We start from the raw sequence: 26,716 nt of genomic DNA on the forward strand, positions 1-26,716 counted from the left end.
AAATCTTTTAGGCACTTGGGGATAGAAAGTGCAGGAAAATATAACACAGTTTTACTGTACTGCTACGTACAAGAGCAACCAAAATTATATTTGATTAAATATCCTATTTTCAACACTGTCAGCATTACTGATCTAAGAGAAAATACTGTGACCAAATACAACCCACATAACATTTTAAAAGGGGAAGATTTTGTTGATAATAGTTCTTAAAGTTTCAAATTCTTTTCAGTCTTGTCACTGAGATACACAGTTTCACTAGACAGAACACAAAGAAGAAACATTTCATCTTCTTTTTTTTTTTTTAAACAACATTTCTTTTTAATCACTTTGGCTTTTTCCTTTATAAACACTCAAGAACTTTCTTGGTGGGCATTTAAGCAAGAAAGAACCAATAACCCACAACTAGCAGCGCACATAGCCTAAAAAACACAGCGCGTGGATTAGGCTGCCACAATGAGCAGCTGACATTTCCTTTGAAGGCAGCTGTGGATTTCCGGCAGACCTCTTAATGGCCTGTATGAGTGAGACACAGAGATACAGAAGCCCCTCAGTGAAGCTATTTCACAAACTGCTGGGTGTGAGGAGCTGTCCCAGGGCGCACTGGGCAGGGGCTCGGGGATACATTCTTCCGCTGTCAAGGCTTGCTTGGGGGGGTCCTCCGCTGCGGGCAGACAGTGCCCTGTGACGAGACTCAGAGGCCACGAGTCCCAGCCCAGGTGAGGACGAGGGTTGCATGTCTGCCTCCCTCCAGCTGCTGCGCTGAGGCTCTGCCCCCAGGACTCTGGTCACTGGGCGGGCGGCAGGGCCTGTAGGTGCTGCAGGAGCTGCTCGCAGTAGGTGGGTGAGCGGTGCTTGTGGAGGACAGCCTCTGTCTCTTTCACCAGGAGATCGGGGAAGAGGACGCTGCCTGCTTTGAGGGCCTCTGCAAAACAGGAACACGCTTTTATGGTGCCAGAAATAAATACTAAGCCAACCTTAGCTTCATATTAAAGTTACAACAGCCATAACGAGCAGGCTGCAGGGAAAGGGAAGTGATCGGGGGTAAGGAGGGCGTCGCATAATGATCATGTCAGTTCTCAAGAAGACGTAACCATCTTTATGTATGAGCCCCACATCAGAGTGTCACAGTATGCAAGGCAAAACTGGCAGCTGTGAGAAGTAGGTGGATCTACTGTTGTGCGGGAGACTCCCACACGCTCCTCTCAGAAAGGGGAGGAGCCAGCAGGCAGTCGGGCAAAGCAGAATCCAAGAGCACCAGTGATCAACTGCTATCTACAGACCGTCTCATCCAACACCAGCAGAACATACATTCCTCTCAGCTCCTACAGAACGTGTACGAAAACAGACCACGGCCAAGGCCGTGAGACACCTTCACCAGGACTCCTATCATCCCTGCTCTCGGACCTCAGTGAGATTAAACTGAAGTCAGTAACAAAGAGATAACTGAAAAACTCCCAAACAGCTGTAGGTCATACAACACATCTCTAAATACCACAATGGTCAAAGAAGAAGTCTCAAGAGAAAACATATTTTTAACTAAATGAAAATACAACTTATTTGCAAATGATGCAGCCAACAAGGAACTAACTTCTAAAATGTATATATAAACAACCTGTACAAGTCAACTGCAAAACAATAAAATAACCCAATCAAATGTGGGCAGAAATTCTAAATAGACATTTCTCACCAACAAGCACATGAAACAATGCTGAACATCGCTGATTGTCAGAGAAGCAGAATCGAAACTGCAGGGAGGCACCGCATCGCACTGGCCAAATGGCCACCATTAAAAAGCCTTCAAGCAATAAATGCTGGAGAGGGCGTGGAAAAAAGGGAGCCCTCCTGTGCTGCTGTGCATGCGTGCTCAGTCATGTCCTTCTCTCTGCGCGGCCCCATGGACTGCAGCCCGCCAGGCTCCTCTGTCCACGGGATTCTCCAGGCCAGAATACTAGAGCGGGTTGCCATTTCCTCCTCCAGGGGATCTTCCTGACCCAGGGATTGAATCTGCATGTCCTGCATTGGCAGGTGGATGCGCGCGCGCACACACATGCACATACACACACGCGCGCGTGCACACACACACACACGTGCACATGCACACGCGCGCGTGCACACAGTGGACTATTATTCAGCCATAAAAAGATGAAATAGTGCCATCTGCAGTGACATGGATGGACCTAGAGACTGTACTATTAAGTCAGAGAAAGATACACATCACATGATATTGCTTACATGTGAAATCTAAAAAAAATTATACAAATGAACTTATTTGCAAATCAGAAACCGTATGGTTACTAGAAGGGAGGTGGGGAGGGATAACTTGGGAGACTGGGACCGACATGTACATGTTTATAGTCTTAAAATTAAAACAACCCAATTAAAAAATGTGCCAAAGACCTTAACAGACACCTCAGCAAAGAAGAGATATAGATGTAAGCATGTGAGAAGATGCCCCACATGGCATGTCCCTAGGGAGATGCAAATTAAAACAAGGAGCCCCAGTACACACCTGTCACAAAGGCCAGAGTCGGCGCGCCACCTGCTGGCAGGGTGTGGAACGACGGGGACTCTCACCTTGCAGGCGGCGCTGCAAAATGGTGCAGCCACTTGGGCGATTTCTTAAAAAACAAGCGTACTCTGGGGCTTCCCTGGTGGCTCAGCTGGTAAAGAGTCCGCCTGCAATGCAGGAGACCCTAGTTTGATTCCTAAGTTGGGAAGATCCGCTGGAGAAGGGGTAGGCTACCCACTCCAGTATTCCTGGGCTTCCCTGGTGGCTCAGCTGGTAAAGCATCTGCCTGCAATGTGGGAGACCTGGGTTCTATCCCTGGATTGGGAAGATCCCCCGCAGAAGGGAACGGCTACCCACTCCAGTATTCTGGCCTGGAAAAGTCCACTGACTATACAGTCCATGGTGTCACAGAGTCGGACACAACTGAATGACTTTCACTTTTCACTTTCAAACCATACTCTTACCATATGAGTCAGCAATCACAATCTTTGATATTTATCCAAAGGAGCTGAAAACTTACATTTGCAAAAAACCTGCACACAGATGTTTAGAGAAGCTTAATAATCATCACAATTTGGAAGCGATGAAGATGCCTCTGTAAAGTGATCAGTGAAGGTATAAATTAACTGGTTCTCTCTCAGACGAGGTATTAGCGCTAAAAAATGAGCTCTCACACCATGAAAAGGAACCTCAAGTGCCTATTGCCAAGTAAGAAGTCAACGTGAAAAGGCTTCATACCACATGATTTCAAGAATATGATGCTCTGGAAAAGGCAAACCACAGAGGCAGTGAAGACGCGTGGCTGCTAAAGTCCAGGAGGGACAGGGAGACAGACGAATGGGGGCGGCACCGAAGGCTTCCAGGGACTACGCGCGGCACCGCCACGTGGGATGCACGTCCAGACCAACACACGCGCGCGCCCAGTGATCCCGCCGCAACTGAGCGCTCGGCGACGGACGAGTCCCTGCAGGCTCGCTGACCGGGACACACATGCTGTCAGGTGGGGTGTCGGCCAGGCTGAGCGCGCGCCTGTGGGCAGTCTCTGCAGCCCTGCTCACGCTGTGGGGTCTGCAGGAACGGGGAGGGTGGCGTCCGGTCAGGAACCCCCGTGAGGACATGCGCTGGCTCCTGGTACAAAGCGAGACCACCGGTCCATTCGCAGCTGCTGCCGCTGTGAGCAGTTTGCAAGTCACCCCAAACAAGTCACCTCTTGTTACCTTGAGAGCTGCAGTGCCGGCCAGTGGCCCCTGTGTGGCCGGCCCATGTGGGGACAAGGCTCTTACCCAGAACCGCGTCCTGGACGGCGCGCTCCGGGTCGTCGAGGTACACGAGGAGCTCGCGGTACAGGTGCCGGACGCTGCTCTGGTAGCAGCACTTCGAGGTCTCGCTCTGGATGCGCTGCAGCCAGGTGACCAGAGTGGAGGTGGCTGCCAGCCTCACGTCGTCAGAAACGTCGTCCAGGCGTTTTATGAGTTCTGGGGGCGGGAGCAGAGACAAGAGCGTGAGCAGAGGTTCCGGAGCCGGTGTGCACAGCTAAGCTCCCAGCACCCATCCCAGGAAACTGACCCGCGGGTGCTGGGGAAGGGGTGTCCTGGGACCCTCAGCTGCTCTGGCCCAGGGGTGGACTCCATGGACACCGTGTGGAGGCATGACTGGCCGGCCTGGGAGTCTGCGCCCTCTGACCCGTAGGGTGGCCTTGAGGTTCGCCCAGCTCCGAGATGCTCAGGCTCAGTCATTCACAGGCGTCATGCCCCAGCTGCCCCATTTTCCCTGCCGCGTAGATGGCACAGGAAGGGCGTGTGCTGACCCTGCTCTCTGCCCACAGTAGCTCTGGGGATGGAGAGGAGGGCTGGTGACATGATGGCCACCATCATGGATGTTTCTATTGAGTCTCCGGGACCAGACGTCCTGGGGGAACAGTTCTTCCCGAGGGGCAGGAACGCTTCCCGTGAACGGGAGAGACTCTTATCAATGGGTGCTTTTCCCTCAGAGCCCACACGAGATGCCGGCCCCACGACCGGCGTCTTCTAGAGACTCAGCTCCGCCCCCCAGGTGCTCCCAGGGTTTCAGTGCTCCCATTTGCACTTTCCTCAACTTGTTTTTTTCACTTTCTATGAAAGTTCATTCTGAAACGTGCAGCAGGTTCCAAGACAACACTGGTTCTAAGCTGTCGGCAGGGAATCAGACGTTCACCCAGCAGTGGATTCAGGGTTACCACAGCCCTGGGCACAGGGACTGCTGACTCCTCTTTCTGCGGGAACGCCTGTCCTCCTCGCCTGCCTCCTGGCACCTTCAGGCACCCTTTCCACAGAGCCCGCAGCTGCAAGCGCTCAGCTTGTTTTGAAGGCTGTTGTCCCTGCAGCCTTCTGTGGACCATGACTGCGCTCAGAGAAGACGGCAGAGGGCCTGCACTGCCACCTCCCTCCAGCGAGGGCACCCACAGGCCCCGAGGTCCTCGGTGGCAGGCCCGCGCCGCACGTGTGTGTCTGGGACTCGCTGGTGCTCAGGCTCCAGGAGGCAGTGGCACAGCGCGCGTGAGGCAGGAGCCCGCACTCCCAGGGCGCGGACGCTGCCCGCTGCGGGGGCCCAGCTCCCGGGGCGTCTCAGCGCCCACCCCGCAATTCCACAGGTGCCTGTCCTGCTCCTCCTGTTACGCTCCTTACTCAGTGATGTCACACCCATCACGGCCATGTTTAGACTCAGCACCAACCTGACGAGAAGTCAAAGGGAGCATTTCCCATTCTTCCTCCGACAGAAACAACTGTCAAACACACACACACACGACCGGGGAAAGAAGAATGTCCTACCCGGATAAATCTTGATGAATTTGTCTGGATCAATCACACCATTAGAGGTCTTTAAAAACAGGTTAATGATCTGGCATGAAATCAATCGAGTCATCTGAGAATCCTCTTCCAGGGTGGTCAGAATTTGAGGCATCAATGTTTCATGCATGTCCTGTATCTGCAATAAGAAACCACGTGAGCTGTGGGTCACGACTGGACAGAGACCGCTACGTACGCGCCATGCGCACCGCCTGTAATGGGAGAGACTTGGTTTTAATGCAACCGTCAGAGTCTGGAACGCTGTTCTGAAATTTCTATGTAAGAAGCAGACTTGAGTCTTGATTTTAAATTCAGATAATTTGAACACTGGTCAGCTGATCCTTAAAAAATGTGTTCTTCAGAAAGTCTCAGGCATGGATCCTACACAGCCCACTACTTGCTGGCAGGACCGGGTATCCCGTCCAGTGACGCTTAGGGGCCGTTTCTGTAAACATGGTTACGAAGTAACGTGGCTATGCCAGCCGCAGCGTGCAGCGCCTTCAGCTGTGGCACGCGGTTCTCAGTTGCAGCACGCTCTCCCGCCAGGGATCGATCCTGGGCCCTGCATTGGGAGTGTGGAGCCTCAGCCCCTGGACCACCAGGGAAGTCCCGAGGCGGACACCTTAACTTAAGTAACAGCCGTTCAGGCATCACCATCTTCCCTGCTTCTACTCTTTCCTCAGTTCCCCCTCTAAATGAGATGCGAATACAACCAACACTCAGGTTAGGCTCCTGTGATAGTCTTTCCTCATAAATGGTAACACTCACCTGAGAAATCCTCCAGGTGACCCAGGGAAACCCAGACCCTCCCCCAGACCTCTGCTCGCCCGCAGCCCCCTGGTCCCGCCCTCGGTCTGCCTGGGACCTCCTGCTGCGGCTGTCAGGACAGGAGACTCAGGCGAGCGCTCTTCCAGGGCACATCCCCTTCCCTCTTGGGCCTGGGACGCACGAGCCCTACCTGCCCGTCCGACAGGACCCCGCTGCTGACAAGCGCCCAGAGGCAGGACACGGCCGCCGTGCGGATGGCTGCGGCCGTCCTCCCGGCATGCCACTGCAGGTTGGGGACGAAGATGTCCTGGACCAGGGTGTCCAGGTAGCCGTGAAGCTGCCTAGAGTGGAAGAAGGAGAGAGCGGGTAAGGGGCATTCAGACTCCCTGAAGGCAGCACTTCTGTCTGGGGAACAGATGGTGCTGAGGGAAAAGGCCAGAGGAAACAGCAGAAACGAAACACTGGACGCTGAGCAAGCGCTTCTCAGGAACACGGTTTCTGAGGGGCGTAGGGCTTCCCCTCGGCTGCCCGGGGGCTCCTGCCACCTCTCCCGGGACTGGGCCCCAGGGCTGCCGTATATTCCAGCCTCCCTCCCGCTTTGTGGCCGAGGGGCTGTCCTATCCACCACCCCTCCTGGAGTATCGTTGGGATGCCGAGTCACTCCAAGGGCAGCACCCTCACAGAGACAGGCCTCGTGGTCCTTGAGATGATGTGAAGTCGCTATGACCACACCCACCACCTCAACAGGAGGGCACCTTGGGGCTGTGCCCACGGTCCCACGTGCCAGGACACCGGGAGACGTGGACATTTCCGCCAACACAGTTGGGGCCCTTCCTCTCAACACGCCGTCAGGTCAGACACAAAGCAAAACGAAACCAGGATCGCAGCCCTGAGCCCCACTGACTGGCTGGGCCACCCTGCCCCGCGGAGCCACAGCTGAGGCCCCACCCAAAGCCCAGGGCAAAGCCTTGACTCTTCTTACAACTCCTCTGCCCTACAGGCCTGCACACCCTATTCCACTGAACACATGACCCATCGATTGTGTCCCAAGGAAGTGAATAGGCTGCACAGAACAGGTTCCAGGGGCAGGTCAGTCTGACCAGCGCCAGGGCCCCAGGACCCCCAGCAGGGGGCGCTCCAGAGCCACCAGCGCCGCCGACCGCGAACCTGGTGCAGGGGGACTCACAGGGTTCCCAGGTCTTCAGTTCAGTTCAGTTCAGTCGCTCAGTCCTGTCCGACTCTTTGTGACCCCATGAGTCGCAGCACGCCAGGCCTCCCTGTCCATCACCAACTCCCGGAGTTCACTCAGACTCACGTCCATCGAGTCAGTGATGCCATCCAGCCATCTCATCCTCTGTCATCCCCTTCTCCTCCTGCCCCCAATCCCTCCCAGCATCAGAGTCTTTTCCAAGGAGTCAACTCTTCGCATGAGGTGGCCAAAGGACTGGAGTTTCAGCTTTAGCATCATTCCTTCCAAAGAAATCCCAGGGCTGATCTCCTTCAGAATGGACTGGTTGGATCTCCTTGCAGTCCAAGGGACTCTCAAGAGTCTTCTCCAACACCACAGTTCAAAAGCATCAATTCTTCGGCGCTCAGCCTTCTTCACAGTCCAACTCTCACATCCATACATGACCACAGGAAAAACCATAGCCTTGACTAGATGGACCTTTGTTGGCAAAGGAATGTCTCTGCTTTTGAATATGCTATCTAGGTTGGTCATAACTTTCCTTCCAAGGAGTAAGCATCTTTTAATTTCATGGCTGCAGTCACCATCTGCAGTGATTTTGGAGCCCAAAGAAATAAAGTCTGACACTGTTTCCACTGTTTCCCCATCTATTTCCCATGAAGTGATGGGACTGAATGCCATGATCTTCGTTTTCTGAATGTTGAGCTTTAAGCCAACTTTTTCACTCTCCTCTTTCACTTTCATCAAGAGGCTTTTGAGTTCCTCTTCACTTTCTGCCATAAGGGTGGTGTCATCTGCATATCTGAGGTTATTGATATTTCTCCTGGCAATCTTGATTCCAGCTTGTGTTTCTTCCAGCCCAGCATTTCTCATGATGTACTCTGCATATAAGTTAAATAAGCAGGGTGACAATATACAGCCTTGACGTACTCCTTTTCCTATTTGGAACCAGTCTGTGGTTCCATGTCCAGTTCTAACTGTTGCTTCCTGACCTGCATATAGGTTTCTCAAGAGGCAGGTCAGGTGGTCTGGTATTCCCATCTCTTTCAGAATTTTCCACAGTTTATTGTGATCCACACAGTCAAAGGCTTTGGTATAGTCAATAAAGCAGAAATAAATGTTTTTCTGGAACTCTTTTGCTGTTTCCATGATCCAGCGGATGTTGGCAATTTGGTCTCTGGTTCCTCTGCCTTTTCTAAAACCAGCTTGAACATCAGGAAGTTCACGGTTCACATATTGCTGAAGCCTGGCTTGGAGAATTTTGAGCATTACTTTACTAGCGTGTGAACAAGTGCAATTGTGTGGTAGTTTGAGCATTCTTTGGAATTGCCTTTCTTTGGGACTGGAATGAAAACTGACCTTTTCCAGTCCTGTGGCCACTGCTGAGTTTTCCAAATTTGCTGGCATACTGAGTGCAGCACTTTCACAGCATCATCTTTCAGGATTTGAAATAGCTCAACTGGAATTCCATCACCTCCACTAGCTTTGTTCGTAGTGATGCTAACCTGCTTCAGTTCTTTTAGCAAAGAGCTGCTGTTTCCTGAGAAGTGATCCACCGGGGGCTCTGAGAGGTCAGTCTCGGGTCCTGGCTGAGGTGGCCCACACAATGTGGCAACACGGGCCTAGGGGCTGGCCACGAGGGGCAGGCAGCGGCCACCTGAGCTGCTTCTGACTCCAGTGAGGTGCTGGGAGCAGAAAACGCAGCAGATTCCCAAAGGATCAGTCCCACTGCGCGGAGCACACACGTGTATCCGAAGCTGGGTCCTGAGACAAGGAAGCCCAGCCGGGGGGGTCCACAGGCTCGCTCAGACCCACCAGCATCCAGTCTCGCCCTACAGGAGAGGAGTTCCATAATATCTGCGCGAGGGGACTGCTCCATCAATGGCTGGGCGCCCAGAATGGGGAGCAGCCCACTATCACTGGGGATTCCTGCTCCAACCGGCGCCCCGGCCCTCTGTCCTCCGGCTGTGGGGTCCTTACAGGGTGGGGTGGGCCGGGGTGGGGACAGGGGTCCCTTGCTGTCTTAGGCGCCATGATTTTACAATCCTAAAGTTCAAAACCAAGCAGGTGCTGTTTCCCAAAGTCCTTCCTGCCTGGAAAAACAGCTAATACTTTCACTAAATACTTGAAACTGAGTGACTCTCTTTCCACAAGAAGCCTCCGAGCACAGTTTCTTGAGGGAGTTCAGCCCAGCACGGAGGCGTCTTTCCTGGGGAGTCACTGTCCTCAGGGAGCAGGGGCCCGAGGGGCAGCAACTGGGCTGTGGGTCCTCTACTCGGGATGGTGCCAGGGCTGACTCCGTACCGTCTATGGTCTCTCCTAACCCCAGAAGCCTTTGCACACAAGTAGGAAATAAAACTTCCTGCATTACGATGGACTAGCTAGAGGCCCGACAGCAGATCAGAGTAACCTCCAGAGAGGCGAGGTCTGAATGATGACCTGTTATTTCCCTGGGAAAGTCCAGGACAGGCTGACGGCTGAGATCTGCTCTCTCAGATCCCAAACAGCTCACAGCATCTTGCCGCCTGCCGCCCGTCCTGCCAAGGGCTCCGCTCCGACTCGTGTCCTGCCCGGTGCTCCCCTACCCTCCGAAGCCCTGAGTTGGAGGCCTGGGTTTTTACTGCCTCCAGTCCCTCTGGAGAACATGCGTTTCCTAAGCTCTGAACTCCGCGGTCATTCAATCAACTCTGTGAGGCTTGAAAGGCACCAGAAGCCATGTAGAGCTGAGAACAGTCATGGGTAAACCATCAGGAGCCAATGTTCCCTGAAACTTCATTTGATGGAATTTTAATGGCCACACGAGCACAACTTTAACTCAGCGTCTCTGTGTGGTACGCTTGTGGCTGGCACCGTGCTGTTTCCCTGGGGCGGTGTGTCGGGGTGGGGCGAGGGAGCCACAGAACAGCAGGGCCTAGAGCTCGGGGTCACTGCAGTCCCCACGAGACCTCAGTGTCAGGGCAGGTGGGGACGACCCAGCCCTAACTCAGCGTGCGGCGTCGGGGGGGGGGTGCAGCGCGGAGGCAGAGCCGACCTACCCCTGTGAATCCACCGTCTCTGGGGCTCCCAGCAGCACGCCCGTCAGAGTGGAGAAGAGCTTCAGGCGCATGGCTGGGTCCCTGGCCGGCTGAAGGCAGCTCCTGAGGATGGGGACCAGCTGGGGCAGGGCTTCTCCGAGGGCAGGGCCTAGAAGACAGGCGCGGCAGGAGGGTGGGAAGGTGGAGCCCTGCAGCCGCTCTGGCCGCGAGGCGGCGTGTGGGGCACGGCGCGCAGGACGCTCTCGGCACAGGCCGCCATGGGCCCCCTCTGTGCACCGCCACCCCCGCCACGGCTCTAACTGTTCGCCATGTGACCTTTTCCTTCTTCTTACCTCTCACCAAATTCATAAAAACGCTGAAGTCAAGCAGTCTTTTAAAGACCAGTCGAAATCAACTATTCAAGAGTATAAAAACTGCTGGACGTGTGCCCCGAACCTGGCAGCCAACGACGTTCATACCCGTCACCAGACGGAGCGGCGGTGCCCTGGCCCCGAGCCTGGCAGGATCCCAAACGCAGCGATGCTGCTCAGGCCTGAGCCTGCCCGTGACGGGGTGACAGGATCTCTGGGTCTGGATGTGAGTCACACAAGCTGCCTTCCCCACCAGGCCCTGTGCTGACCTGGGACATGTGTGTCAGAAGAGACAATGGCCACCCTCAGGCCCTCCAGGAGTTCAGTCTATCCAGAGGCATTGCCTCAGAGCCCAGGGTCAGAGTGGAACAAGCGTGGCCAGAGGAAGACTGCCCGCCCCCCTCCTGCCTTCTGGTCTCTGTCCCGAGCCCCTAACCCACAGGGCAGGAAGCCACCTGGGCAGAGAGGACAGCATGCAGACGCCACTGAAGAGCTCGGGCCACACAGGCAGCACGCTGAGTCACGCGTTCAAGGCTTAACATCAAAACGTGTGCCTGGGCAGACTTTTAAGACCACGTTACATTAATTCTTCACTGTAACATTCTCAGCACTTTTTGAAATAAGGGTTTAAAATGGCCAGTCCCCACAGGCGACATGATCATGAGTGAATGAAGAAGTGGGCCCCGGTGCGTGGCTGGCTGGGTGGTGAGAGCAGCTCCGCCTGTCTGCGCTGGGGCTGCCAGAGCCGCCACGGCAGCAATGCTCTGAACCCAGCTCGGGGCACCCGTCCAGGGCTCACCTGAGTGGGTGAGCACCACGTCCAACTGCAGGAGCTCCACGGAGTGGCCGGTCCAGTCCCGGTGCGAGGCAGCCAGCCACTCCAGGAGGGGGCTCACACGTGCTCGGAAGAGGTCCTGGCTGCCGTGCATGCCCTCCACTGCAGCCAGCTCGGCCAGCGTCTCCTGAACCTGGGGGAGCAAGTCGCCGGCTGAGACAGTCAACCTGAATGTGGGACTCACATACCCACTGGAGACCCCTGTCCTCCCGCCTGAGGGAGAGAGAGCCACTCGGGCACATGCCACGTGGCCTGGGTTCCCACACCCATGGCCCTCCCGTCTGGACAACAAATGAAACGGACAAACGTGACTTACAGGAGGTTCACCCCCTCCCCGCCCCCATTTTGCACAACCCAGGGCGGGGCAGTCCTTGCAGGGTAGAGGGCGGGGGCAGCTGCAGGGACTGAGCTGACAGACTTAAACCGTGGCCAGTAAAGGTGGGTCCAAGGCCCCCTCTGTGAGCTCTGCACCTGACCTGACCAGCGGTGACGGTGCATCTGCTGCTTTGGGGGCAAAGCGGGGAGGGCAGACCGGACCGTGGAGCCGGGGCCGCCTCGCAGCCCTGCACCCCGCACGCCCGCCTCGGGCTTGAGGAACCGGACACACTCGGCGCTCTGCGCGGGACCCGAGCCTGGCCTGCAGAGCCTCCTGGAGGAGCAGCTCGGCTTCTCTAATAAGCATTTACGGCCCTGCGCTGACAGAGCGCCAGCTCACGCCCGGGCCCTGCGGGGGGGCTCCAAGGGACGGGGCGAAGCTCACAAAGGCTGCGCAGAGGCAGGCAGCGCGCCCTGCACAGTGTGCGCAGAGGACAAGCGACTGGCGACAAGCCGAGTTCTCAGCTCAGCGAGAAGCGGCCAGATACCTGCCTCCGCTTGGTCCTTACAGTGCTGGGGAGCTAGACGGCAGGAGGTTTCAAGTTAAATACAGAGCCAGGGGAGCGGAAGTGACTGGAAAGCTGGGCTATAGCTAAATAGGGAAAATATGATAATATTTCCTCTCCTGTATCTTTCAACCCCACTTAAACGCAGATTTGTTAACGACCAGGGAGGCCTCCTTTCTTCTGTTTCTCCAAGATTAAGTAGCGTCTTTCCTCTGAGATACTGAAGTCAACTTCAGTGGGAAGGAATCTCAAATCCTGGGTCCCCCTGAGGCCGCCTTGAGGAGGACACACCCAAATGGTCTAGATTCTTTCATCTTTGGTCATCAGCTCGGTGGGCAAGCTCAAGACGTGGAGTTTGAGACCAGCGACTACGGACGACAGTCACAGTCCAGGGGCTGCAGCAAAGCAGGAGGCTCCCCGCTCACCTTGTCGCCGAGGCCCATGGGCCCCCACAGCGCCAGGACAGCCACCAGCACCTCCAGGAGCGGCTCGCCGGCCCCTCGGCAGTCCTCCCGGCCCACGGACACCACGGCTTGCACGCACTGCAGCAGGCGCTCGCCGTACAGGCGCTGCAGAGAAAGCGGCACCGTGAGCCACCCCGCGCCCGCCCGGCAGCCCAGACGAGGCCCTGCCGTGGAGCCACGGCGGGCTGGGCCCGGCCTTCCACACATCAGCATCAAGAGGGCGTCCCTCTTCACAGCAGGGAAACCGAGCCCCTGCTGAGCCCAAGGATCTCGGGTTCCATATGCAGTTCAGTGACACACACTGGAGGGGCCGGGGACCCTGGGTCTGCTTCAAAGGCCCCAGGCCTCCCTTGCCCAGTCAAGCCGCAGAGGGATGCGGCCGGGAAGGCGCAGCAGGCACGAGGGGTGCATGCTGCTCCCCTCCGCTCTGTGTACTTCTGAGCTCCTATAATGCTCAGTGAACAAAACCATATAAAATTCTATGACTCAAAAGATGCTTCCAGGTTGATGGGAACACAGGGTTGCACCTTGGGAGGGCCGAGCCCGTCGCTCACCTCCCAGGCTCCAGCCTCATCAATCGTGCAGCGGGGCCAGGGTGGGCGTGGGATGGCCCCACAGGAAGACTCAACACCCCCTACTGTCTGCTTTGCTGTGTTCCACAGAGGACAGAAGATCAGGATGGGAGTCATGCATGCAGGTCACGTGTGCGTCCCCAGCGCGGCAGCTGGGACCCGCTCTGGTCCAGCTCTGTGGGCACGGCTGCCCCTGCTGAGTGTTACCTGGCGCGGGGCCAGCTTCCCGCGGGCCTGCAGAGTGACGGCAGATGCCCAGTGAGGCAGACCCTTGTTGCTCCAGAGACAGACAGAGGGGCCACATTCCAATGCAAAGAGTCAAGGTTTAAGACCATCACAACCAAACAAAAACAAGGGCATTATTTTTCCATCAACAGCAAATAATTATAAATTATTCTGAATGACCAAGTCTAACTACCTAGATTGTTTCAGCTTCAGATGTAATGGAGTTACTGCTCAATTTAAGACAATAAACCTGTAACCAGCAAGCACAGTGCCCAGTGACGGGTGCCAAATCAGGCTGCTTGCTGAGAGCCCTGCTGGAAGGCAAGTGACACGGTGAGGACAAGCCTGCCATGGAGACACGGTGTCCGAGAGGTGTGTGGACCGGCAGAGGGTGGACAGACGCCACTGGTCACAAATACTGGGCACTTGAAGTGTGGCCAGTGTGACTGAGGACTGCCTGCGCGCCATGTGGGTGGAGCAGAACAGGCCAGGAAGCGCACGGGTCCAAACAGAACATTGGTGGCTGCACCCCAGCCTCCTTGTTGGCTGGCTATCCCCGAGGGCCTGAGGGACGGGTGACCGTCACTGCCTACGCGTGGATGGCCCCAGCAGGGGACGGCATCACCATGGAAACGGGCTGACTCTACGATCCCCACCCTCTCCCCTGCACGCTTACGTTTTCAGACCCTTGGCAGATGTGAGCCTGCGCCAGCTCCGTGGCGATGACCTTCACGTGTGGCTGCAGAGCCTCCCTCGGGCAGCCTTGGATGAGGGAGGCAAGGACCAGGAGGCCGGAGGGCGAGGGTGACTTCCTCAGCGTCGACAGGATCAGCTTCAGAAACACCTCCGGGCCGACGAAGGTGCCAACCAGCTCTGCAGACCTCATGCACTGGGCGGGGAGGGGCGGGAATGGGTGGGGGGCGCTGAGGCTGCTGCCCCTCTCCCTGCCACCCCACCAATACTGCTCGGCATCTGCCTCATACGCTTTCACCCCCAGAAACAGCCCTGCTGGCACATTTCCTCCTGGCACCTGCTCAAATGCTCATGAAAACAAGTGAGTCCTCCTGTGAGCTCAGAACTGCCAGGGGAAGGAAGTCACGCGTCCGGCTCGTGGGACGGCTGTCAGAGCATCCTGAGGCCCGGCTGCCTAAGCTGGACCCCGGGGGGCTGCTCTGCACGTCTGCCTGCCCGCCCGCGGTCCCTGCAAGCTGACCACCGCAGGGCCTGCGGGTGGAGGCTGTGTTTTCATACAGACGCGGGGCCACTCGCCTGCACGTGCTTAAGGACAGCCTTCACATGCCACTCCTCGCAGGCCCAGGGCCGCGTGGGGGCCACGGCACATCTACACCTTCACACGGGGCAACCGTGTGTCTGCTGAGGTCCGAGTTCACGGCCGGCAGAGCTGAGAAGGAAGGGCGGGGCCCCGCAGACGCCACTCACGCTGCTGACCACGGCCGCCTCCTCATCGGCGCAGGCGCGGAGCAGGGCGCGCAGCACGGGCTCCAGGTGCTGTGTGACGTGGTCCTCCGCGTGCAGCAGCAACACGGCCAGCAGCTGCGCCGACTTCACCCTGGTGCCCGCCACCCAGTCATCGATGTCGTGACAGACGGCGGGGAGGATCTTGGAGAGGTTTCTGAACACGAGCTCTCGGCAGCCCAGCCCCGGGCGGCTCCCTGCGGGTCGTGAAGGTGGAGGGAGACAGTGAGACTCAGGAACACACACCTCAACGATTCGTGTGGAAAGTCACTCAGCACACGTTCCTCATTTAAGGCGGATCTACAGGTTTTGTTCTGAGGTCTTAAAGAACTCAGCCCGACGCTGAAGACAGAGGGAAATGAGGCCACAGAGTGTCGTTCATTACTTACTTGAAAGTTTTTAGCAATGCTGAGGCGTGACATGCATTAAACTACATGTTCAAAGTGCTAACAAATGGATACACGGCTCTCAAGACAAGACACACGCATCGCCCAGAAGCTCCCTGTGCTCCCGACAACCGCCCACCGCCCACCCCTCCCTCAGGGAGCTCGGTCGGCTTCCGGTCACCGCGGAGGAGCTGCCTCTTCCACCTTCTGTGAGCGCGGGTGCACAGCACACGGCCCTCTCTGCTGGCCTCCCTCCACGCGGAAAGGCACGCTGAGGCCCACCGCGTGCTGGGGCACACGAGACCTTCTCACTGCTGAGTGTGCCCCACTGCACAGACAGATCGCAGTCTGTCCGTCCGGCCGTCCACCTGCTGATGGGTGCCTGATCTGCCCTGGTGCACGCTGCTGCCAACAGCTCTTCTCTCGGGTGGGCGCCGGCAGGGAGGCACGTAACGGTTTAAGAAACGGTTTAAGATGGCTTTTCACAGCAGCAGCGTGTCCTCCCTCTGCTCCGGGCTCCGCCCCCTGCCACGCCAGGGACCTGGGCTCCTCTACACCGCCTGCGGGGCAGGCTTAGGTCGAGCCTCCCGGAGCAGGCGGTGTCTCCTTGCTGCTCTAATGCGCACTCTCCTCAGGACCCATGTGCAACCTGGGGCATTCTCTCAGGGCAGGGGACCCACTGGGACCCACTGGCCAAGCATCAGCGTTCAGAGGGGCGGGCCACCGTGTCTAGCTGCTCTAATGCGCACTCTCCTCAGGACCCATGCGCGACCCGGGGCATTCTCTCAGGGCTTACTTGACGTCTGTGCGTCTTCAGGCAAGTGTCTTTCCAATCTCTTTTTTACCCACTGAAGCTGAATTGTTTGCTGCTGCTGAGCTTGCCGTTCCCTCTGTGCTCTGGAAGCGCGTCCTTTGCATCAGTCTGCAAATATCCCCTCTGTGCCCTCAGCTGTGCTTTCTCAGCGTCTTCCAAAGAGCAGGCGTTTTCATCTTGAGAACTGGTCCACCAGTCGTTTCTCTGTGGACTGTGTGGGTCCTACCCTCAAGCCCACAGGCCACTGGGGGTCAGCCTTGTGCATCCGGAGGAGGGGACCCAGGCCCAGGAGAGCTGGCTTTCTTCCCTGAGCCGTCTCTGCAGCTCATCCAAATCCAGAGGCCACCCGTGTGTCTGTCTTTGGACTCCGCTCTGCCCACAGCCCGTCTGTCTGATGCCAACCCTTCCGTGCCCGCTCACTCTGGCTTTATGTCTCTATGTCTTTATGTCTTGAAGCCAGACATGCTGGTTTTTCAACCTGGGCCTTCGTCTTCAAAGTTTCGACTGCCCTAGGTCCCTTGCATTTCCTTGTGAATTTCAGGATAAGTTTTTCAATTTCTATAAAAAACCCTTCGAGGATTTTGATTACAAGATTTTCATCTTAAAGATTCAAAACAACTCTAGAAATAGAAATGAGACAGTGACAAGTCAGAGTTTAAAGGGTGTTTTAGTAGAAAGAACAGCTTGAGCCGCGAAGCCCCCCTTTGAACGTTTGCTGCTGTGACTCTTCTGTCTCCACAGAAGAGACTATGTTCCAGTCCCCACTATGAGAGACTTAGCTCCAGAGACTCAGATCCTGTCAGCTGTTTCAATGAGCTTGTTGCAATTCTGCAAAAGACAAAAAGCCAAAATGATGCCCTTTTCTTCCTGGTGATACTGGTCCCTTGCGGCGAGTCTGGGGGATGAGGGGCCGTATTAGGACGGTCTGGGGAGGGGTCCACGGGCAGGCGGGCATGTGGCCTCACTCCAACAGTGCTCTGACCTCCGTTCTTGCACGTGATATGGCAGATGTGGTGATTCAGAAGATGGTGAGTCCTCAAGCTTCAGTAACTCAGAAAAAGTCCCTGCTAGCAACTAATTTTTGTACCTTTTCCAAAACATGTGTGATTTCCCCTTATAGCAGCTGCGCGGTATGGGAGGTGACGCTGCCTAAAAGGAGGTGACAGACCAGAAAAAAAGACGACGCAGGCCTCCTGGGTGCAGGGAGGAGCCGCCCGAGGGCCTCATTCGCGCGGCACCAGGTGCCGACACCTGCCCCCTGTAGCATCACGCCCGGGACCCTCGAGGCCCCGACTCCACCCGACCAGGTGTGGCGGGGCCCGCAGGCCCCAGGCTCAGTCGCTCCCACGGCACTGCCCGCCTGACGTGGTGCACGTTTACCAGGCTCTGACTCGGCCAGCGTCACCCATCACGGCTGCATCCTGAGAAAGCACCGGCAGGCAGAATGCACTGACGAAGGCGCCCATCAGGCTCACAGGGGCCTCAGGCTCTGACGGAGAGTGCTTCCTCAACACAGGGAACTGGATGGACGCAAGGCCCTGGTGCAAGAAGCGGGGCTGGGACCTGGCAGGCAGGGCCTTCCTCGGAAATGCAGCTCGGATCTGACTCAGGAGCTAAGGGAAACGTGGGTGCCCGTGTGTGCACGTGCACACACACACACACACACACACACGTGCACGTGCGGGTGCTCGCAGTCTGGCAGGACCACAGTGAGGGGCAGGACGGGGGTCCACCAATGGAAGCCTCTGTTCTGAGGAGGCATCGCCCCAAACGCTAGGGCTGCATCCCACATGGGGCCCATGTCAGGTGACGCTGACAGAAGAGCTCCGTGAGCTGACAAAGCACCCCGTTTTCAGAACTCCCCCGAGTCCTGCGCTTCTCAGCCGGCGTGTCCTCACGTACCCAGGGAGGCCGGCCTGGGGCCACGAGGGTGCTCCTTCCAATGCCCGCCTCATCAGCCCAAGCCACCGCACTCACCTGGCGATGGGTGGTGGGCTGGGGGAGGGCTGGCAAAGTCCAGCTTGTCCTTGAGGTCTTCCTCGTTCTCCGTCTGCCACTGCAGGCCGACCTGCTCCCAGAGGCTGCTCGCCTCGCACCTGCCGCACGCGACACAGCGCAGGTCAGGGGGCGCCCACGGGGACGGGGCCCCTGCCTGAGAGAGCTTGCCCACGGGGACGGGGGCACTGGGGGGCACCCACGGGGACGGGGGCCCCTCCCTGAGAGAGCTCGCCCGCGGGTCTGCTGGCCTCAGCCCTGCCTGACGAATTCCTGTCTGTGAGCCGGGCGAGGGGCTGAAGGTGCAAAACGGCCCGGTCAAAGCCCTGGGGCCGCTCAGTAGGCAGGAGGGGCAGCTGCAAGGGGCTCTGGCCCAGAGGAGAAGCCGCTGCCGCGGCAAATGACAACGGAGGAGAGGCCGCGCCTGGGAGGAAAGCGGGCAGGCCTGGGGCGCCCGGAGCCGGCCGTGGCCGCCACGTCGTCACTTACGCGATCTCGGGGATCTCGTCGTGGAAGCCGCTCAGCAGGAGTGGGATGAGCTTGTGGAAGAAGGAGTAGCGGTCCCGCAGGCTCAGCAGCCAGCCCCCTACCACGCGCATCACCGCCTGGCGCACCTGCAGGCCAGAGGCGGTCAGCGGCCTTCCCCGGCGTGGGCACCACCGGGCCCAGAGCCAGCTTGCTGCGCCAGCAGCTCTGCTGCCCGCATCTTGGGTCTGGGGACAGATCACCAGGATGCCTAGTCTTGCTGGTTTGAGCCCTTGTCCTCCAGGCTCAGGCCAGACCCTCACTGACCACAGCAGGCTCTGTGGCCCTGCCTCAGCCCTGTGGCGTGTCTGCAGCCTTCTGTACGGGAACCTCCTGGGCAGGCTGGGCGCCAGCCGCCTGTGTCTGAGAAGGTGACGTGCGTGCCTACACACACCACGCCCCCTGCAGCGAGGAAGCGAGCTTAACAACACATTTCTTTAACAATGAAACATCAGAAAGAGAATAAAAAAATAAAAAATCCTTTTAAAAGATTGCAACCAAAAAAGTTAAAATACTTGGGCATAAACCTGACCAAGGAGGTGAAAGACTTGCATGCCGAGAACTAGAAACATTAGTAAAGGAAACTGAGGATGACTGAGAGCAGTGGGAAGACACCCACCTTGCTCTCAGGTGGAAGAATACTGTTCAACAGCCGCACCACCCAAAGTAAACTACAGGTTTCATTTGAGGCCTATCAAATTACCATGACATTTTTCATAAAGCGAGAACAAATAATCCTAAAGTTTATATAGAACCATAAAAGATCCAGAGTTGCCAAAACAAACCTGAGGGAAAAGAACAAAGCTGAAGGCATGACTCTCCCAGACTTCAGACAATACTACAAAGCTGCAGTCATCACAAGAGCACGGTGCTGGCACAAAAGCAGACGCACGGATCAGAGGGGCAGACGAGGAGCCCGGAAACAACCCCCACAGCTACAGCCCCTGCACCTTCAGCGCAGGAGGCAAGACCTGCAGAGCGGCAAGGGCGAGTGGAGTCGGGAGCGCTGGATGCTGCATGGAGACCAACGCAGCCTCACACCACACACAGAGACCCAAAATGTCTTAAAGGCTTAAACTTAAGACATGACACCATAAAACTCCTAGGAGAGAGCAAAGGCAAATCATTCTCTGATATAAACCATACCAATGTTCTCTTAGGTCAGTGTCCCAACATAAGAGAGATAAAAGAAAAGTAAACCACTGGGACCTAATCAAACTCATAAGCTTTTGCTCAGCAAAGGAAACCATAAGCAAAACAAAAAGACAATCTGCAGACTGGGAGAAAATATTTACATGACATGACTGACAAGGGACTAATTCCCCAAATATACAAACACTCATGCAACTCCAGAACAATAAACCAAAAAACCCAAGAAAAAAAAATGGGCAGAAGACCGTGATAGACATGGGGAGAAGACCTTGATAGACATTTCTCCAAAGAAGACATACAGATGGCCAACAAGCACATGAAAAGACATTCAACATGAATAATTACTAAAGAAATGAAAATCAAAAACCACAATGAGATATCTATCACTTCACACTGGTCAGAATGGCTATCATTAAAAAGTCTCCAAATGAACTTTGCTGGTCTTCCAGTGGTTAAGAATCCGCCTGCCAATGCAGGGGACACAGCTTTGACCCCTGGTCTGGAAAGATTCCACAGGCCATCAGACAACCAAGCCTGCCCGTGTAGAGCCTGTGCCGCACAGCAAGAGAGGGCACTGCGGTGGGAAGCCCGCTCGCCACGAGGAAGAACAGCCTCCGCTCCCACAGCTGGAGAAAACAATGACGACCTGGTGCAGCAAAACATTTAAAAATAAAATAAAAAAGGAGAAAAAAATTTTTTTGGGAAAGTCTACAAACAACAAATGGTGTGGAAGGAAGGGACCCCTCCTCCGCTGTTGGCTGGAATATACAATGACGCAGCCAGTAAGGAGGACAGTGCAGAGGCCCCTCAAAAGCTAAACTGGAGCTAATATACGGTCCCGCAGGCCTGCTCCGGGGCAATGTTTGAGAAGAACGGAACTCAGAACGATACATGCACCCCAGCGCACTGCAGATTTCACAACAGCCAGGACATGGAGACAATCTAGACGCCCACGGGCAGATGAACAGAGAAAGAAGATGTGGTGCCTATATATATGGCGGAATATTACTCAGCCATAAAAAGCAAAATAATGCCATTTGCAGCAACATGGATGGACCTAAAGATTATCACACTAAATGAAGGAAGTCAGAGAAAGGCAAATACCATATGACTCCACTTATATTTCGGATCTCAAATATGACACAGCTGAACCTATCTATGAACAGACAGACTCACAGACAGAGAGCAGACTTGGGGTTGCCAAGGGGAGGGGAGTGCAGCGGGAGAGCCTGGGGGCTTGGAGCTGGCAGACGCAAAGCAGCATACACGCGCGGGTACACAGGCCCTCCTGTGCCGCACCGGGGCGCGTGCAGCACCTGTGATAAAGCGTGACGGGGAGGGCTCTGACAGACGCGTGCGTGTGAGCTGAGACTGCTGCACCGCCGAGACCAACACAACCCGGCACAGCAAGCGTGCACTTCAGTCATAAAGAAGAAACAAGCAATATGGCCCAGCGCGGCTGCGGCTGCAGGCCAGCCCCAAGTGGGGCTCTGCGTGCTCATCCCAGCCCCAGCCTCAGACATGGAGGATTTCCGTGGGAAGGAACGCGACGGCATGTAAGTACTGACAGACAGGACACGAGAAGGCTGGCGTTCCCTCTGCCGGGGCACAGGGGCCGCTGTCGCCCGCCCTGCAGGCCCCCACCAGCAACCACCGCTGCTCCTGCCCCGGGACGGGGGCCCTTCACCCACTCTTCCCTGTGGGAGAGTGCCTGCCTTTGTGGCCTTCACTCTGCTCCTCACAGCCTGAGATCCACGACTCTGAGTGGGCTTCTGCCGACAAAATAGCTGCTTCTCTCTCCTCCACCTGCCTGCCTGCCTGTCTTATTTGTCTATCTGTCTCTGCAAGCCCCAAAGCCATGGGAAGGAATTACCCAAACACACCAACCCTGGCTCCAATCCTCCTGGTTTGCCAACCTCTGTGGCTTTTCAATTAAATCATCTTGATGGACAGTATGTTACACATATTTCTACAAACCATGGAAATCCTCAGTTTAGAGTTTCTTCCTAAAAGCAAACAGTCCTCGTCCCCATTCTTTAGAATTAAGTATAACAAATCCACTAAGACAATTCAGTTCTCCCTGAGCCTCTCAAAAATGTGAAACAGGAACACCCTGTGACTGGGAAGGATGGAAGGACATTTTGGTGTCACATATAATATCTTTAATAAAGGACAAAAGTGATTAAGTGACAAATAGCACACTGGCACGCTTCTGGTGGCGAAAAGGGACCGACCGGAGGAAACGCTCCTTACCTGGGGAACGTCGTCAAAGAGCCGCTGAGCAAAGTGCGGAAGGACATCATCCACTGACTTCCCGCTGCCGAACTGGATTGCCGTGCCCGTGGCCTCGATGACGGCCACGCGCACCTTCCAGTGCTGGTGGGAGATGGACTGCATCAGGGGGCCGATCAGGGACTCCGACTGCATGTGGAAGTGGTCTGTGGGGCGGGGAGGCCACCAGTCACCAGGGGAGCCTGTGGGCCTCCACTCTGGCCTGGCTCCGCTGGGAGCTTTGCACCCTCAGCACTGGGAGAGGCACAGGGACAGGACGAGCGACTCAAACAGCACCTCTCTCGCAGGCCTGGGGCTGGAACCCATGTCAGCTGAACACAGCAGCTGGGAGGGGAGAGCCTGAAGCTGCCAGTGGCTGCGACAGGTGCCCGAAAGGGACGCCGAGTGGGGAGAGACCGCGCCTTCCCAGGTCCTGCCGAGCCAGACTCGCAGCACAGAGCAGGAAACCGCACCAGCATCGCCTCAGGCAAAGCCACCCCGCTTCTACGGGCCTCACAGAAAGTCAGGACCGGGGGGGTCTTCGTGGGACCCAGATGGACCCTCCAGCTTTGCAGTTCTGCCGCTGCTTAAGACCTGTATGAGGTCGCTATTTCAGTGGTACTTCCAGCGAATTCTCTCAGCGCTCAAGTCCTAAGATCAAGGCAGGCTCTGGCTCACTGCTGCCCAGGGTGAGGGAGCCCAGAGGAGAGGCCCGGCGCGCAGGAGCGGAGCTGAGACCGGGAGATGTGGCGCTCGCTGCGGGCAGGTGCTGCGCTCGGCATGGGGCCGCAGAAGGGCGCGGGGAGGGGGCCACCGGGGAGGGGACGGGGGCTGGCACCTGGCGTGGCGCGCGCCAGGCCGGCGGCGCACTCGCAGCTCTCGCGGCGCACGGCGGCGAAGGGGTCAAGCAGCGTGCAGCGGAGCACGCGCACCGCGTCGTCCAGGTGGGGCGCGAACGCGGCGCCGGTGAGGCGCACGGCCAGGCCGAGCAGCTGCACGAGCGCCAGGCGCAGCTCCTCACAGGCCTCGGGCGGCGGGCGGCGCGCGGGCTCGGGGCTGGCCAACCGCGCGACGAGCGCTGGTAGCAGGTGCGGGAGGGCGTCGCGGGGCCGCGCGGCGCGCCGCAGGCCCAGCCCCAGCAGGTGCACGGCCAGCGCGCGGCAGCCCTCGGCCGGGTCAGTCAGGCGGCGCAGCAGGCGCGGCAGCAGCAGGTGCACCCACGGGCCCTGGAAGGCCGCGGCCGCGGCGTCGGGGTCGGCGTTGGGCGCCTCGGGCTGCGCCGCCTCCAGCACCCGCTGCAGAGCCTCCAGAGCGCGCCGCCGGCCCAGCTTGCTGTCGGCCTCCAGCCCGGGCAGCAGGCGGCTCAGGGAGCGGCTCAGCTCCGCCGCCTCGGTCGTCTCCCCAGTTTCTGTCGGGCCCTGGGGCGCCGCGGCCTCAGGCGCTACCAGCGCCGCCATCTTCCGCGCGTTGCTAGTCACCAGGGGAGACCGGCGCTTTTACGACGGTTGCGGTGCGGATTACGGCACGTTTTCCGGTCAGCTCCGAGCGCAACTTTATTGGCAGCTCGGGCGCGGACAGGACACGGCCGGGGGCGGGGCGGGGCCTTGGGGAACTGAAGGGACACTGGCCAGGGCCGGGGTCCCGGTCTGCTGGCTGCTGCGGACCTGTGTTCGGTGAGGCGTGGTGGTCGTGCCCTTTCGTATTCTCAAGTGGCTTCTGTGACCCTCGTCTCCTGCAGGCCCGGGTCGGGCCAGCCTGGTCTTGCCGACTCGGGTCTTGGTCTAGTTGGGTGGCAGGTTAATCAGCGTGAGGGATGAATGGCAAGGAACTTTGTGTAGGCTGGGAAGGCTTCCTGGCGTGACGGCCGTGGTAGTATTATAAGGGGTGAATAATAGTTAACTCTCATAAAAGTTAACTTCCCTGGTGGCTGAAATGGTAAAGAATCCACCTGCCGTGCAGGAGACCTGGGTTCGATCCCTGGGTCAGGAAGATCCCCTGGAGAAGGGCATGGCAACCCACCCCAGTATTCTTGCCTGGAGAATCCCATGGACAGAGGAGCCTAGCAGACTACAGTCCACGGGGAGAAAGAGCTGGACTCGACTGAACGACTGAGCACAGAGCACACGATAGTTAACTAGGTGAAGGGGCGGGAAGCAGAGGGGACAAGATGCAAGAGGCCTGTGGTGGGAGTGTGGCCACGCAGTTGTGTTGTGCCCCGCAAAGTTCGTGTGATGGAGTCCTGACCCTCCCTCCCCGCCCCGAACATCAAAAGGGAATAGGGCCATAGAGACTCCTCAAGTTAGGACCATGTCTTTAGGGTGGGCCCTAATCCGTTTGACTGTGTCCTTATGAAAAGGGGAAATGAGACAGACAAGCACACAGGGAGAAGCGCGTGAAGGCAGGGTGGCTGTCTGCAGGCCCAGGAGAGGGCCTGGGACACACGTCCTCACAGCTCTCAGGGGAACCAGGCTCCGGCACTGTGATCTTGGACTTGGCTTCCAGGACGTTGAGATAAATTTCTCTTGTTTAAGCTGCCAGGTTTATACTACTGTGTTTCCGCAGCCACGGGAACAGATACGGGGATGGGGCCTGACACCGTTCGACCCTGCGACGGGAGCCAGGGCATCCAGGGGGAGCAGGGTCCTCTGGGTCCCAGTGGGGGACGCAAGGGAGGGTTTGAGGTGGGAGGGTTTCACTAGGAGGTTTGTGTTTGTAGGAGACTACTCTGGCTGTCAGAGAACGGGTTGGAAGGGAGCCAGGCAGGCGCCACGTGAGGCTGCTGGGAAGGCCTTGACTGTCATCGAGATGAGAGCGTCAGCACTGAAGTGAGGGTGCTGGGCTCCCCTGCTCCAGAGGTGGGGCAGACTTCACTTTCCCGGCTACTCCCCCGCCCAGTTACAACTGAACACCTTGCAGCTAGTTCAGCAGACAACAGGGAAAGGATCTGAGCTGAAAAGAAGGGGGCAAGCTGACCAGGGACACCACACTAGAGGAACAGCTGTGGGGTGACCCAGGGGTTTCTCTTCTGGCTTCCAGGTTCCTGGAACAGGCGCTAGAGGGGGCTGTAACCCAGACCTGCTGGCAGGCCATGGGAGGAGTAGCTCGGCCACTGCCAGAGGCCGGATCGCTGCCTGGCGGCATCTGTTCTCGGTGGCCTGGTGCCTGCGGGGCCTTGAACAGGAGCCTCTGCAGTGCGTGCCCTAGATGACAGCCTGCAGGGTCACGAGTAAACTGATGTTCCCAACAGGACGCCCCCACCCAATGCCAAGTGAAAATTATAGAACTGGAAAGCACAGTAGCCATAATAGCGTTGTGTCCATCACCGGACACGGTGATCACTGTCCGCTACTGGATGGACGTGATAACAAAGTGGAGATGACAGGAGAGAATCAGGAAGTTCACAGATAAAGCAGTAGAGTCTGCGCAATCTAAGCAACAGAGAGAGAAGAGACTGAAAAGAGACACATAGCCTCAGATCTGCAGGAGAGACCCGGAGCAAGAGGAGGGAGCATGTTGTCTGCAAAGTGTTGCAAGGAATGATGGCTGAAAACTTCCTGAATTTGGTGAAAGACAAACCCATAGATGCAACAGACTAACAAAGCCCTCTGTAGGCCAGTGTGCCGTGTTCGTCGGTCAGTCGTGTCGACCCTGTGACACCATGGATGTAACCCCCCAGGCTCCTCTGTCCATGGAATTCTCCTGGCAAGAATACTGGAGCGGGTAGCTCTTCCCTTCTCCAGGGGATCTTCCCGACCCAGGGATTGAACCCGAGTCTCCTGCATTGCAGGCGGGTTCTTTACCATCTGAGCCACCAGGGAAGAGCTAAGTCCTCTAAAAATCCACACTAAGACACATCATGATTAAATCTCTGAAAAAGAATCACAGAAAAAAAAAAGTGAAAACAGAGAGAGATCCGGTATCGCCTCGAAAGGGACACGAGTGTGAATGAGAGATTTCTTCTTGGAAATCACAGCGGCCAGAAGGAAGTGGCACATTTTTTAACATCTGATGGTTGCAGCAAAGCAGGGGACTCTGTGCGCGTGAGAGAAGTGAGAGGGGTGAGGGAGGATTCTGCGCCACACAATGTGGCGGAACGTTGGTGCCGTGGACTGATTACTGCGTGTGTACACGGGTGTGTGCAGAGCGCGGAAGTCAACTCACAGAAGTCGACAGCGATGCCCTCAGCTCGCCATCCAGTGGAATTCTGACGGATATCCAGGTTCCCGACGCTGTGGCACGAGAGAGGACAAGCACCACTTGAGCACTAATTATCCGTAGTTGTTGCAGATGTGAATGGCGTGTACACACCAGTGAGAAGGCAAAAAATGAAAACCCATGACCCAACTTTACGTTTTCTGTCATACGCTGAGACTCACTTCAAACATGATAACGGGGGAGGCTGAAAGAAAAAGGATGGAAAAAGATCTATCATGTAAACATTCCTTTT

General features: G+C 56.8%; 1 protein-coding gene across 1 annotated transcript; it reads right to left on the reverse strand.

Annotated features, from left to right (window-relative positions):
• Positions 1 to 311: 311 nt before the first annotated feature.
• On the reverse strand, positions 312 to 23,747 carry DNAAF5 (dynein axonemal assembly factor 5). The gene is made up of 13 exons (XM_055561919.1): positions 23,108 to 23,747; positions 22,252 to 22,436; positions 18,811 to 18,935; positions 18,304 to 18,422; positions 15,091 to 15,323; positions 14,327 to 14,539; positions 12,815 to 12,958; positions 11,473 to 11,641; positions 10,324 to 10,471; positions 6,293 to 6,443; positions 5,317 to 5,473; positions 3,793 to 3,984; positions 312 to 922 (listed from the first exon to the last, which is right to left on the reverse strand). Exons 1-13 carry the CDS (start codon positions 23,724 to 23,726, stop codon positions 786 to 788), a joined length of 2,592 nt encoding a protein of 863 aa, XP_055417894.1. The 5' UTR covers positions 23,727 to 23,747; the 3' UTR covers positions 312 to 785.
• Between the last annotated feature and the right edge of the window lie 2,969 nt (positions 23,748 to 26,716).

Source organism: Bubalus kerabau, chromosome 23 (genome assembly GCF_029407905.1).
Source record: "Bubalus kerabau isolate K-KA32 ecotype Philippines breed swamp buffalo chromosome 23, PCC_UOA_SB_1v2, whole genome shotgun sequence".
Lineage (NCBI taxonomy): Eukaryota > Metazoa > Chordata > Mammalia > Artiodactyla > Bovidae > Bubalus > Bubalus kerabau.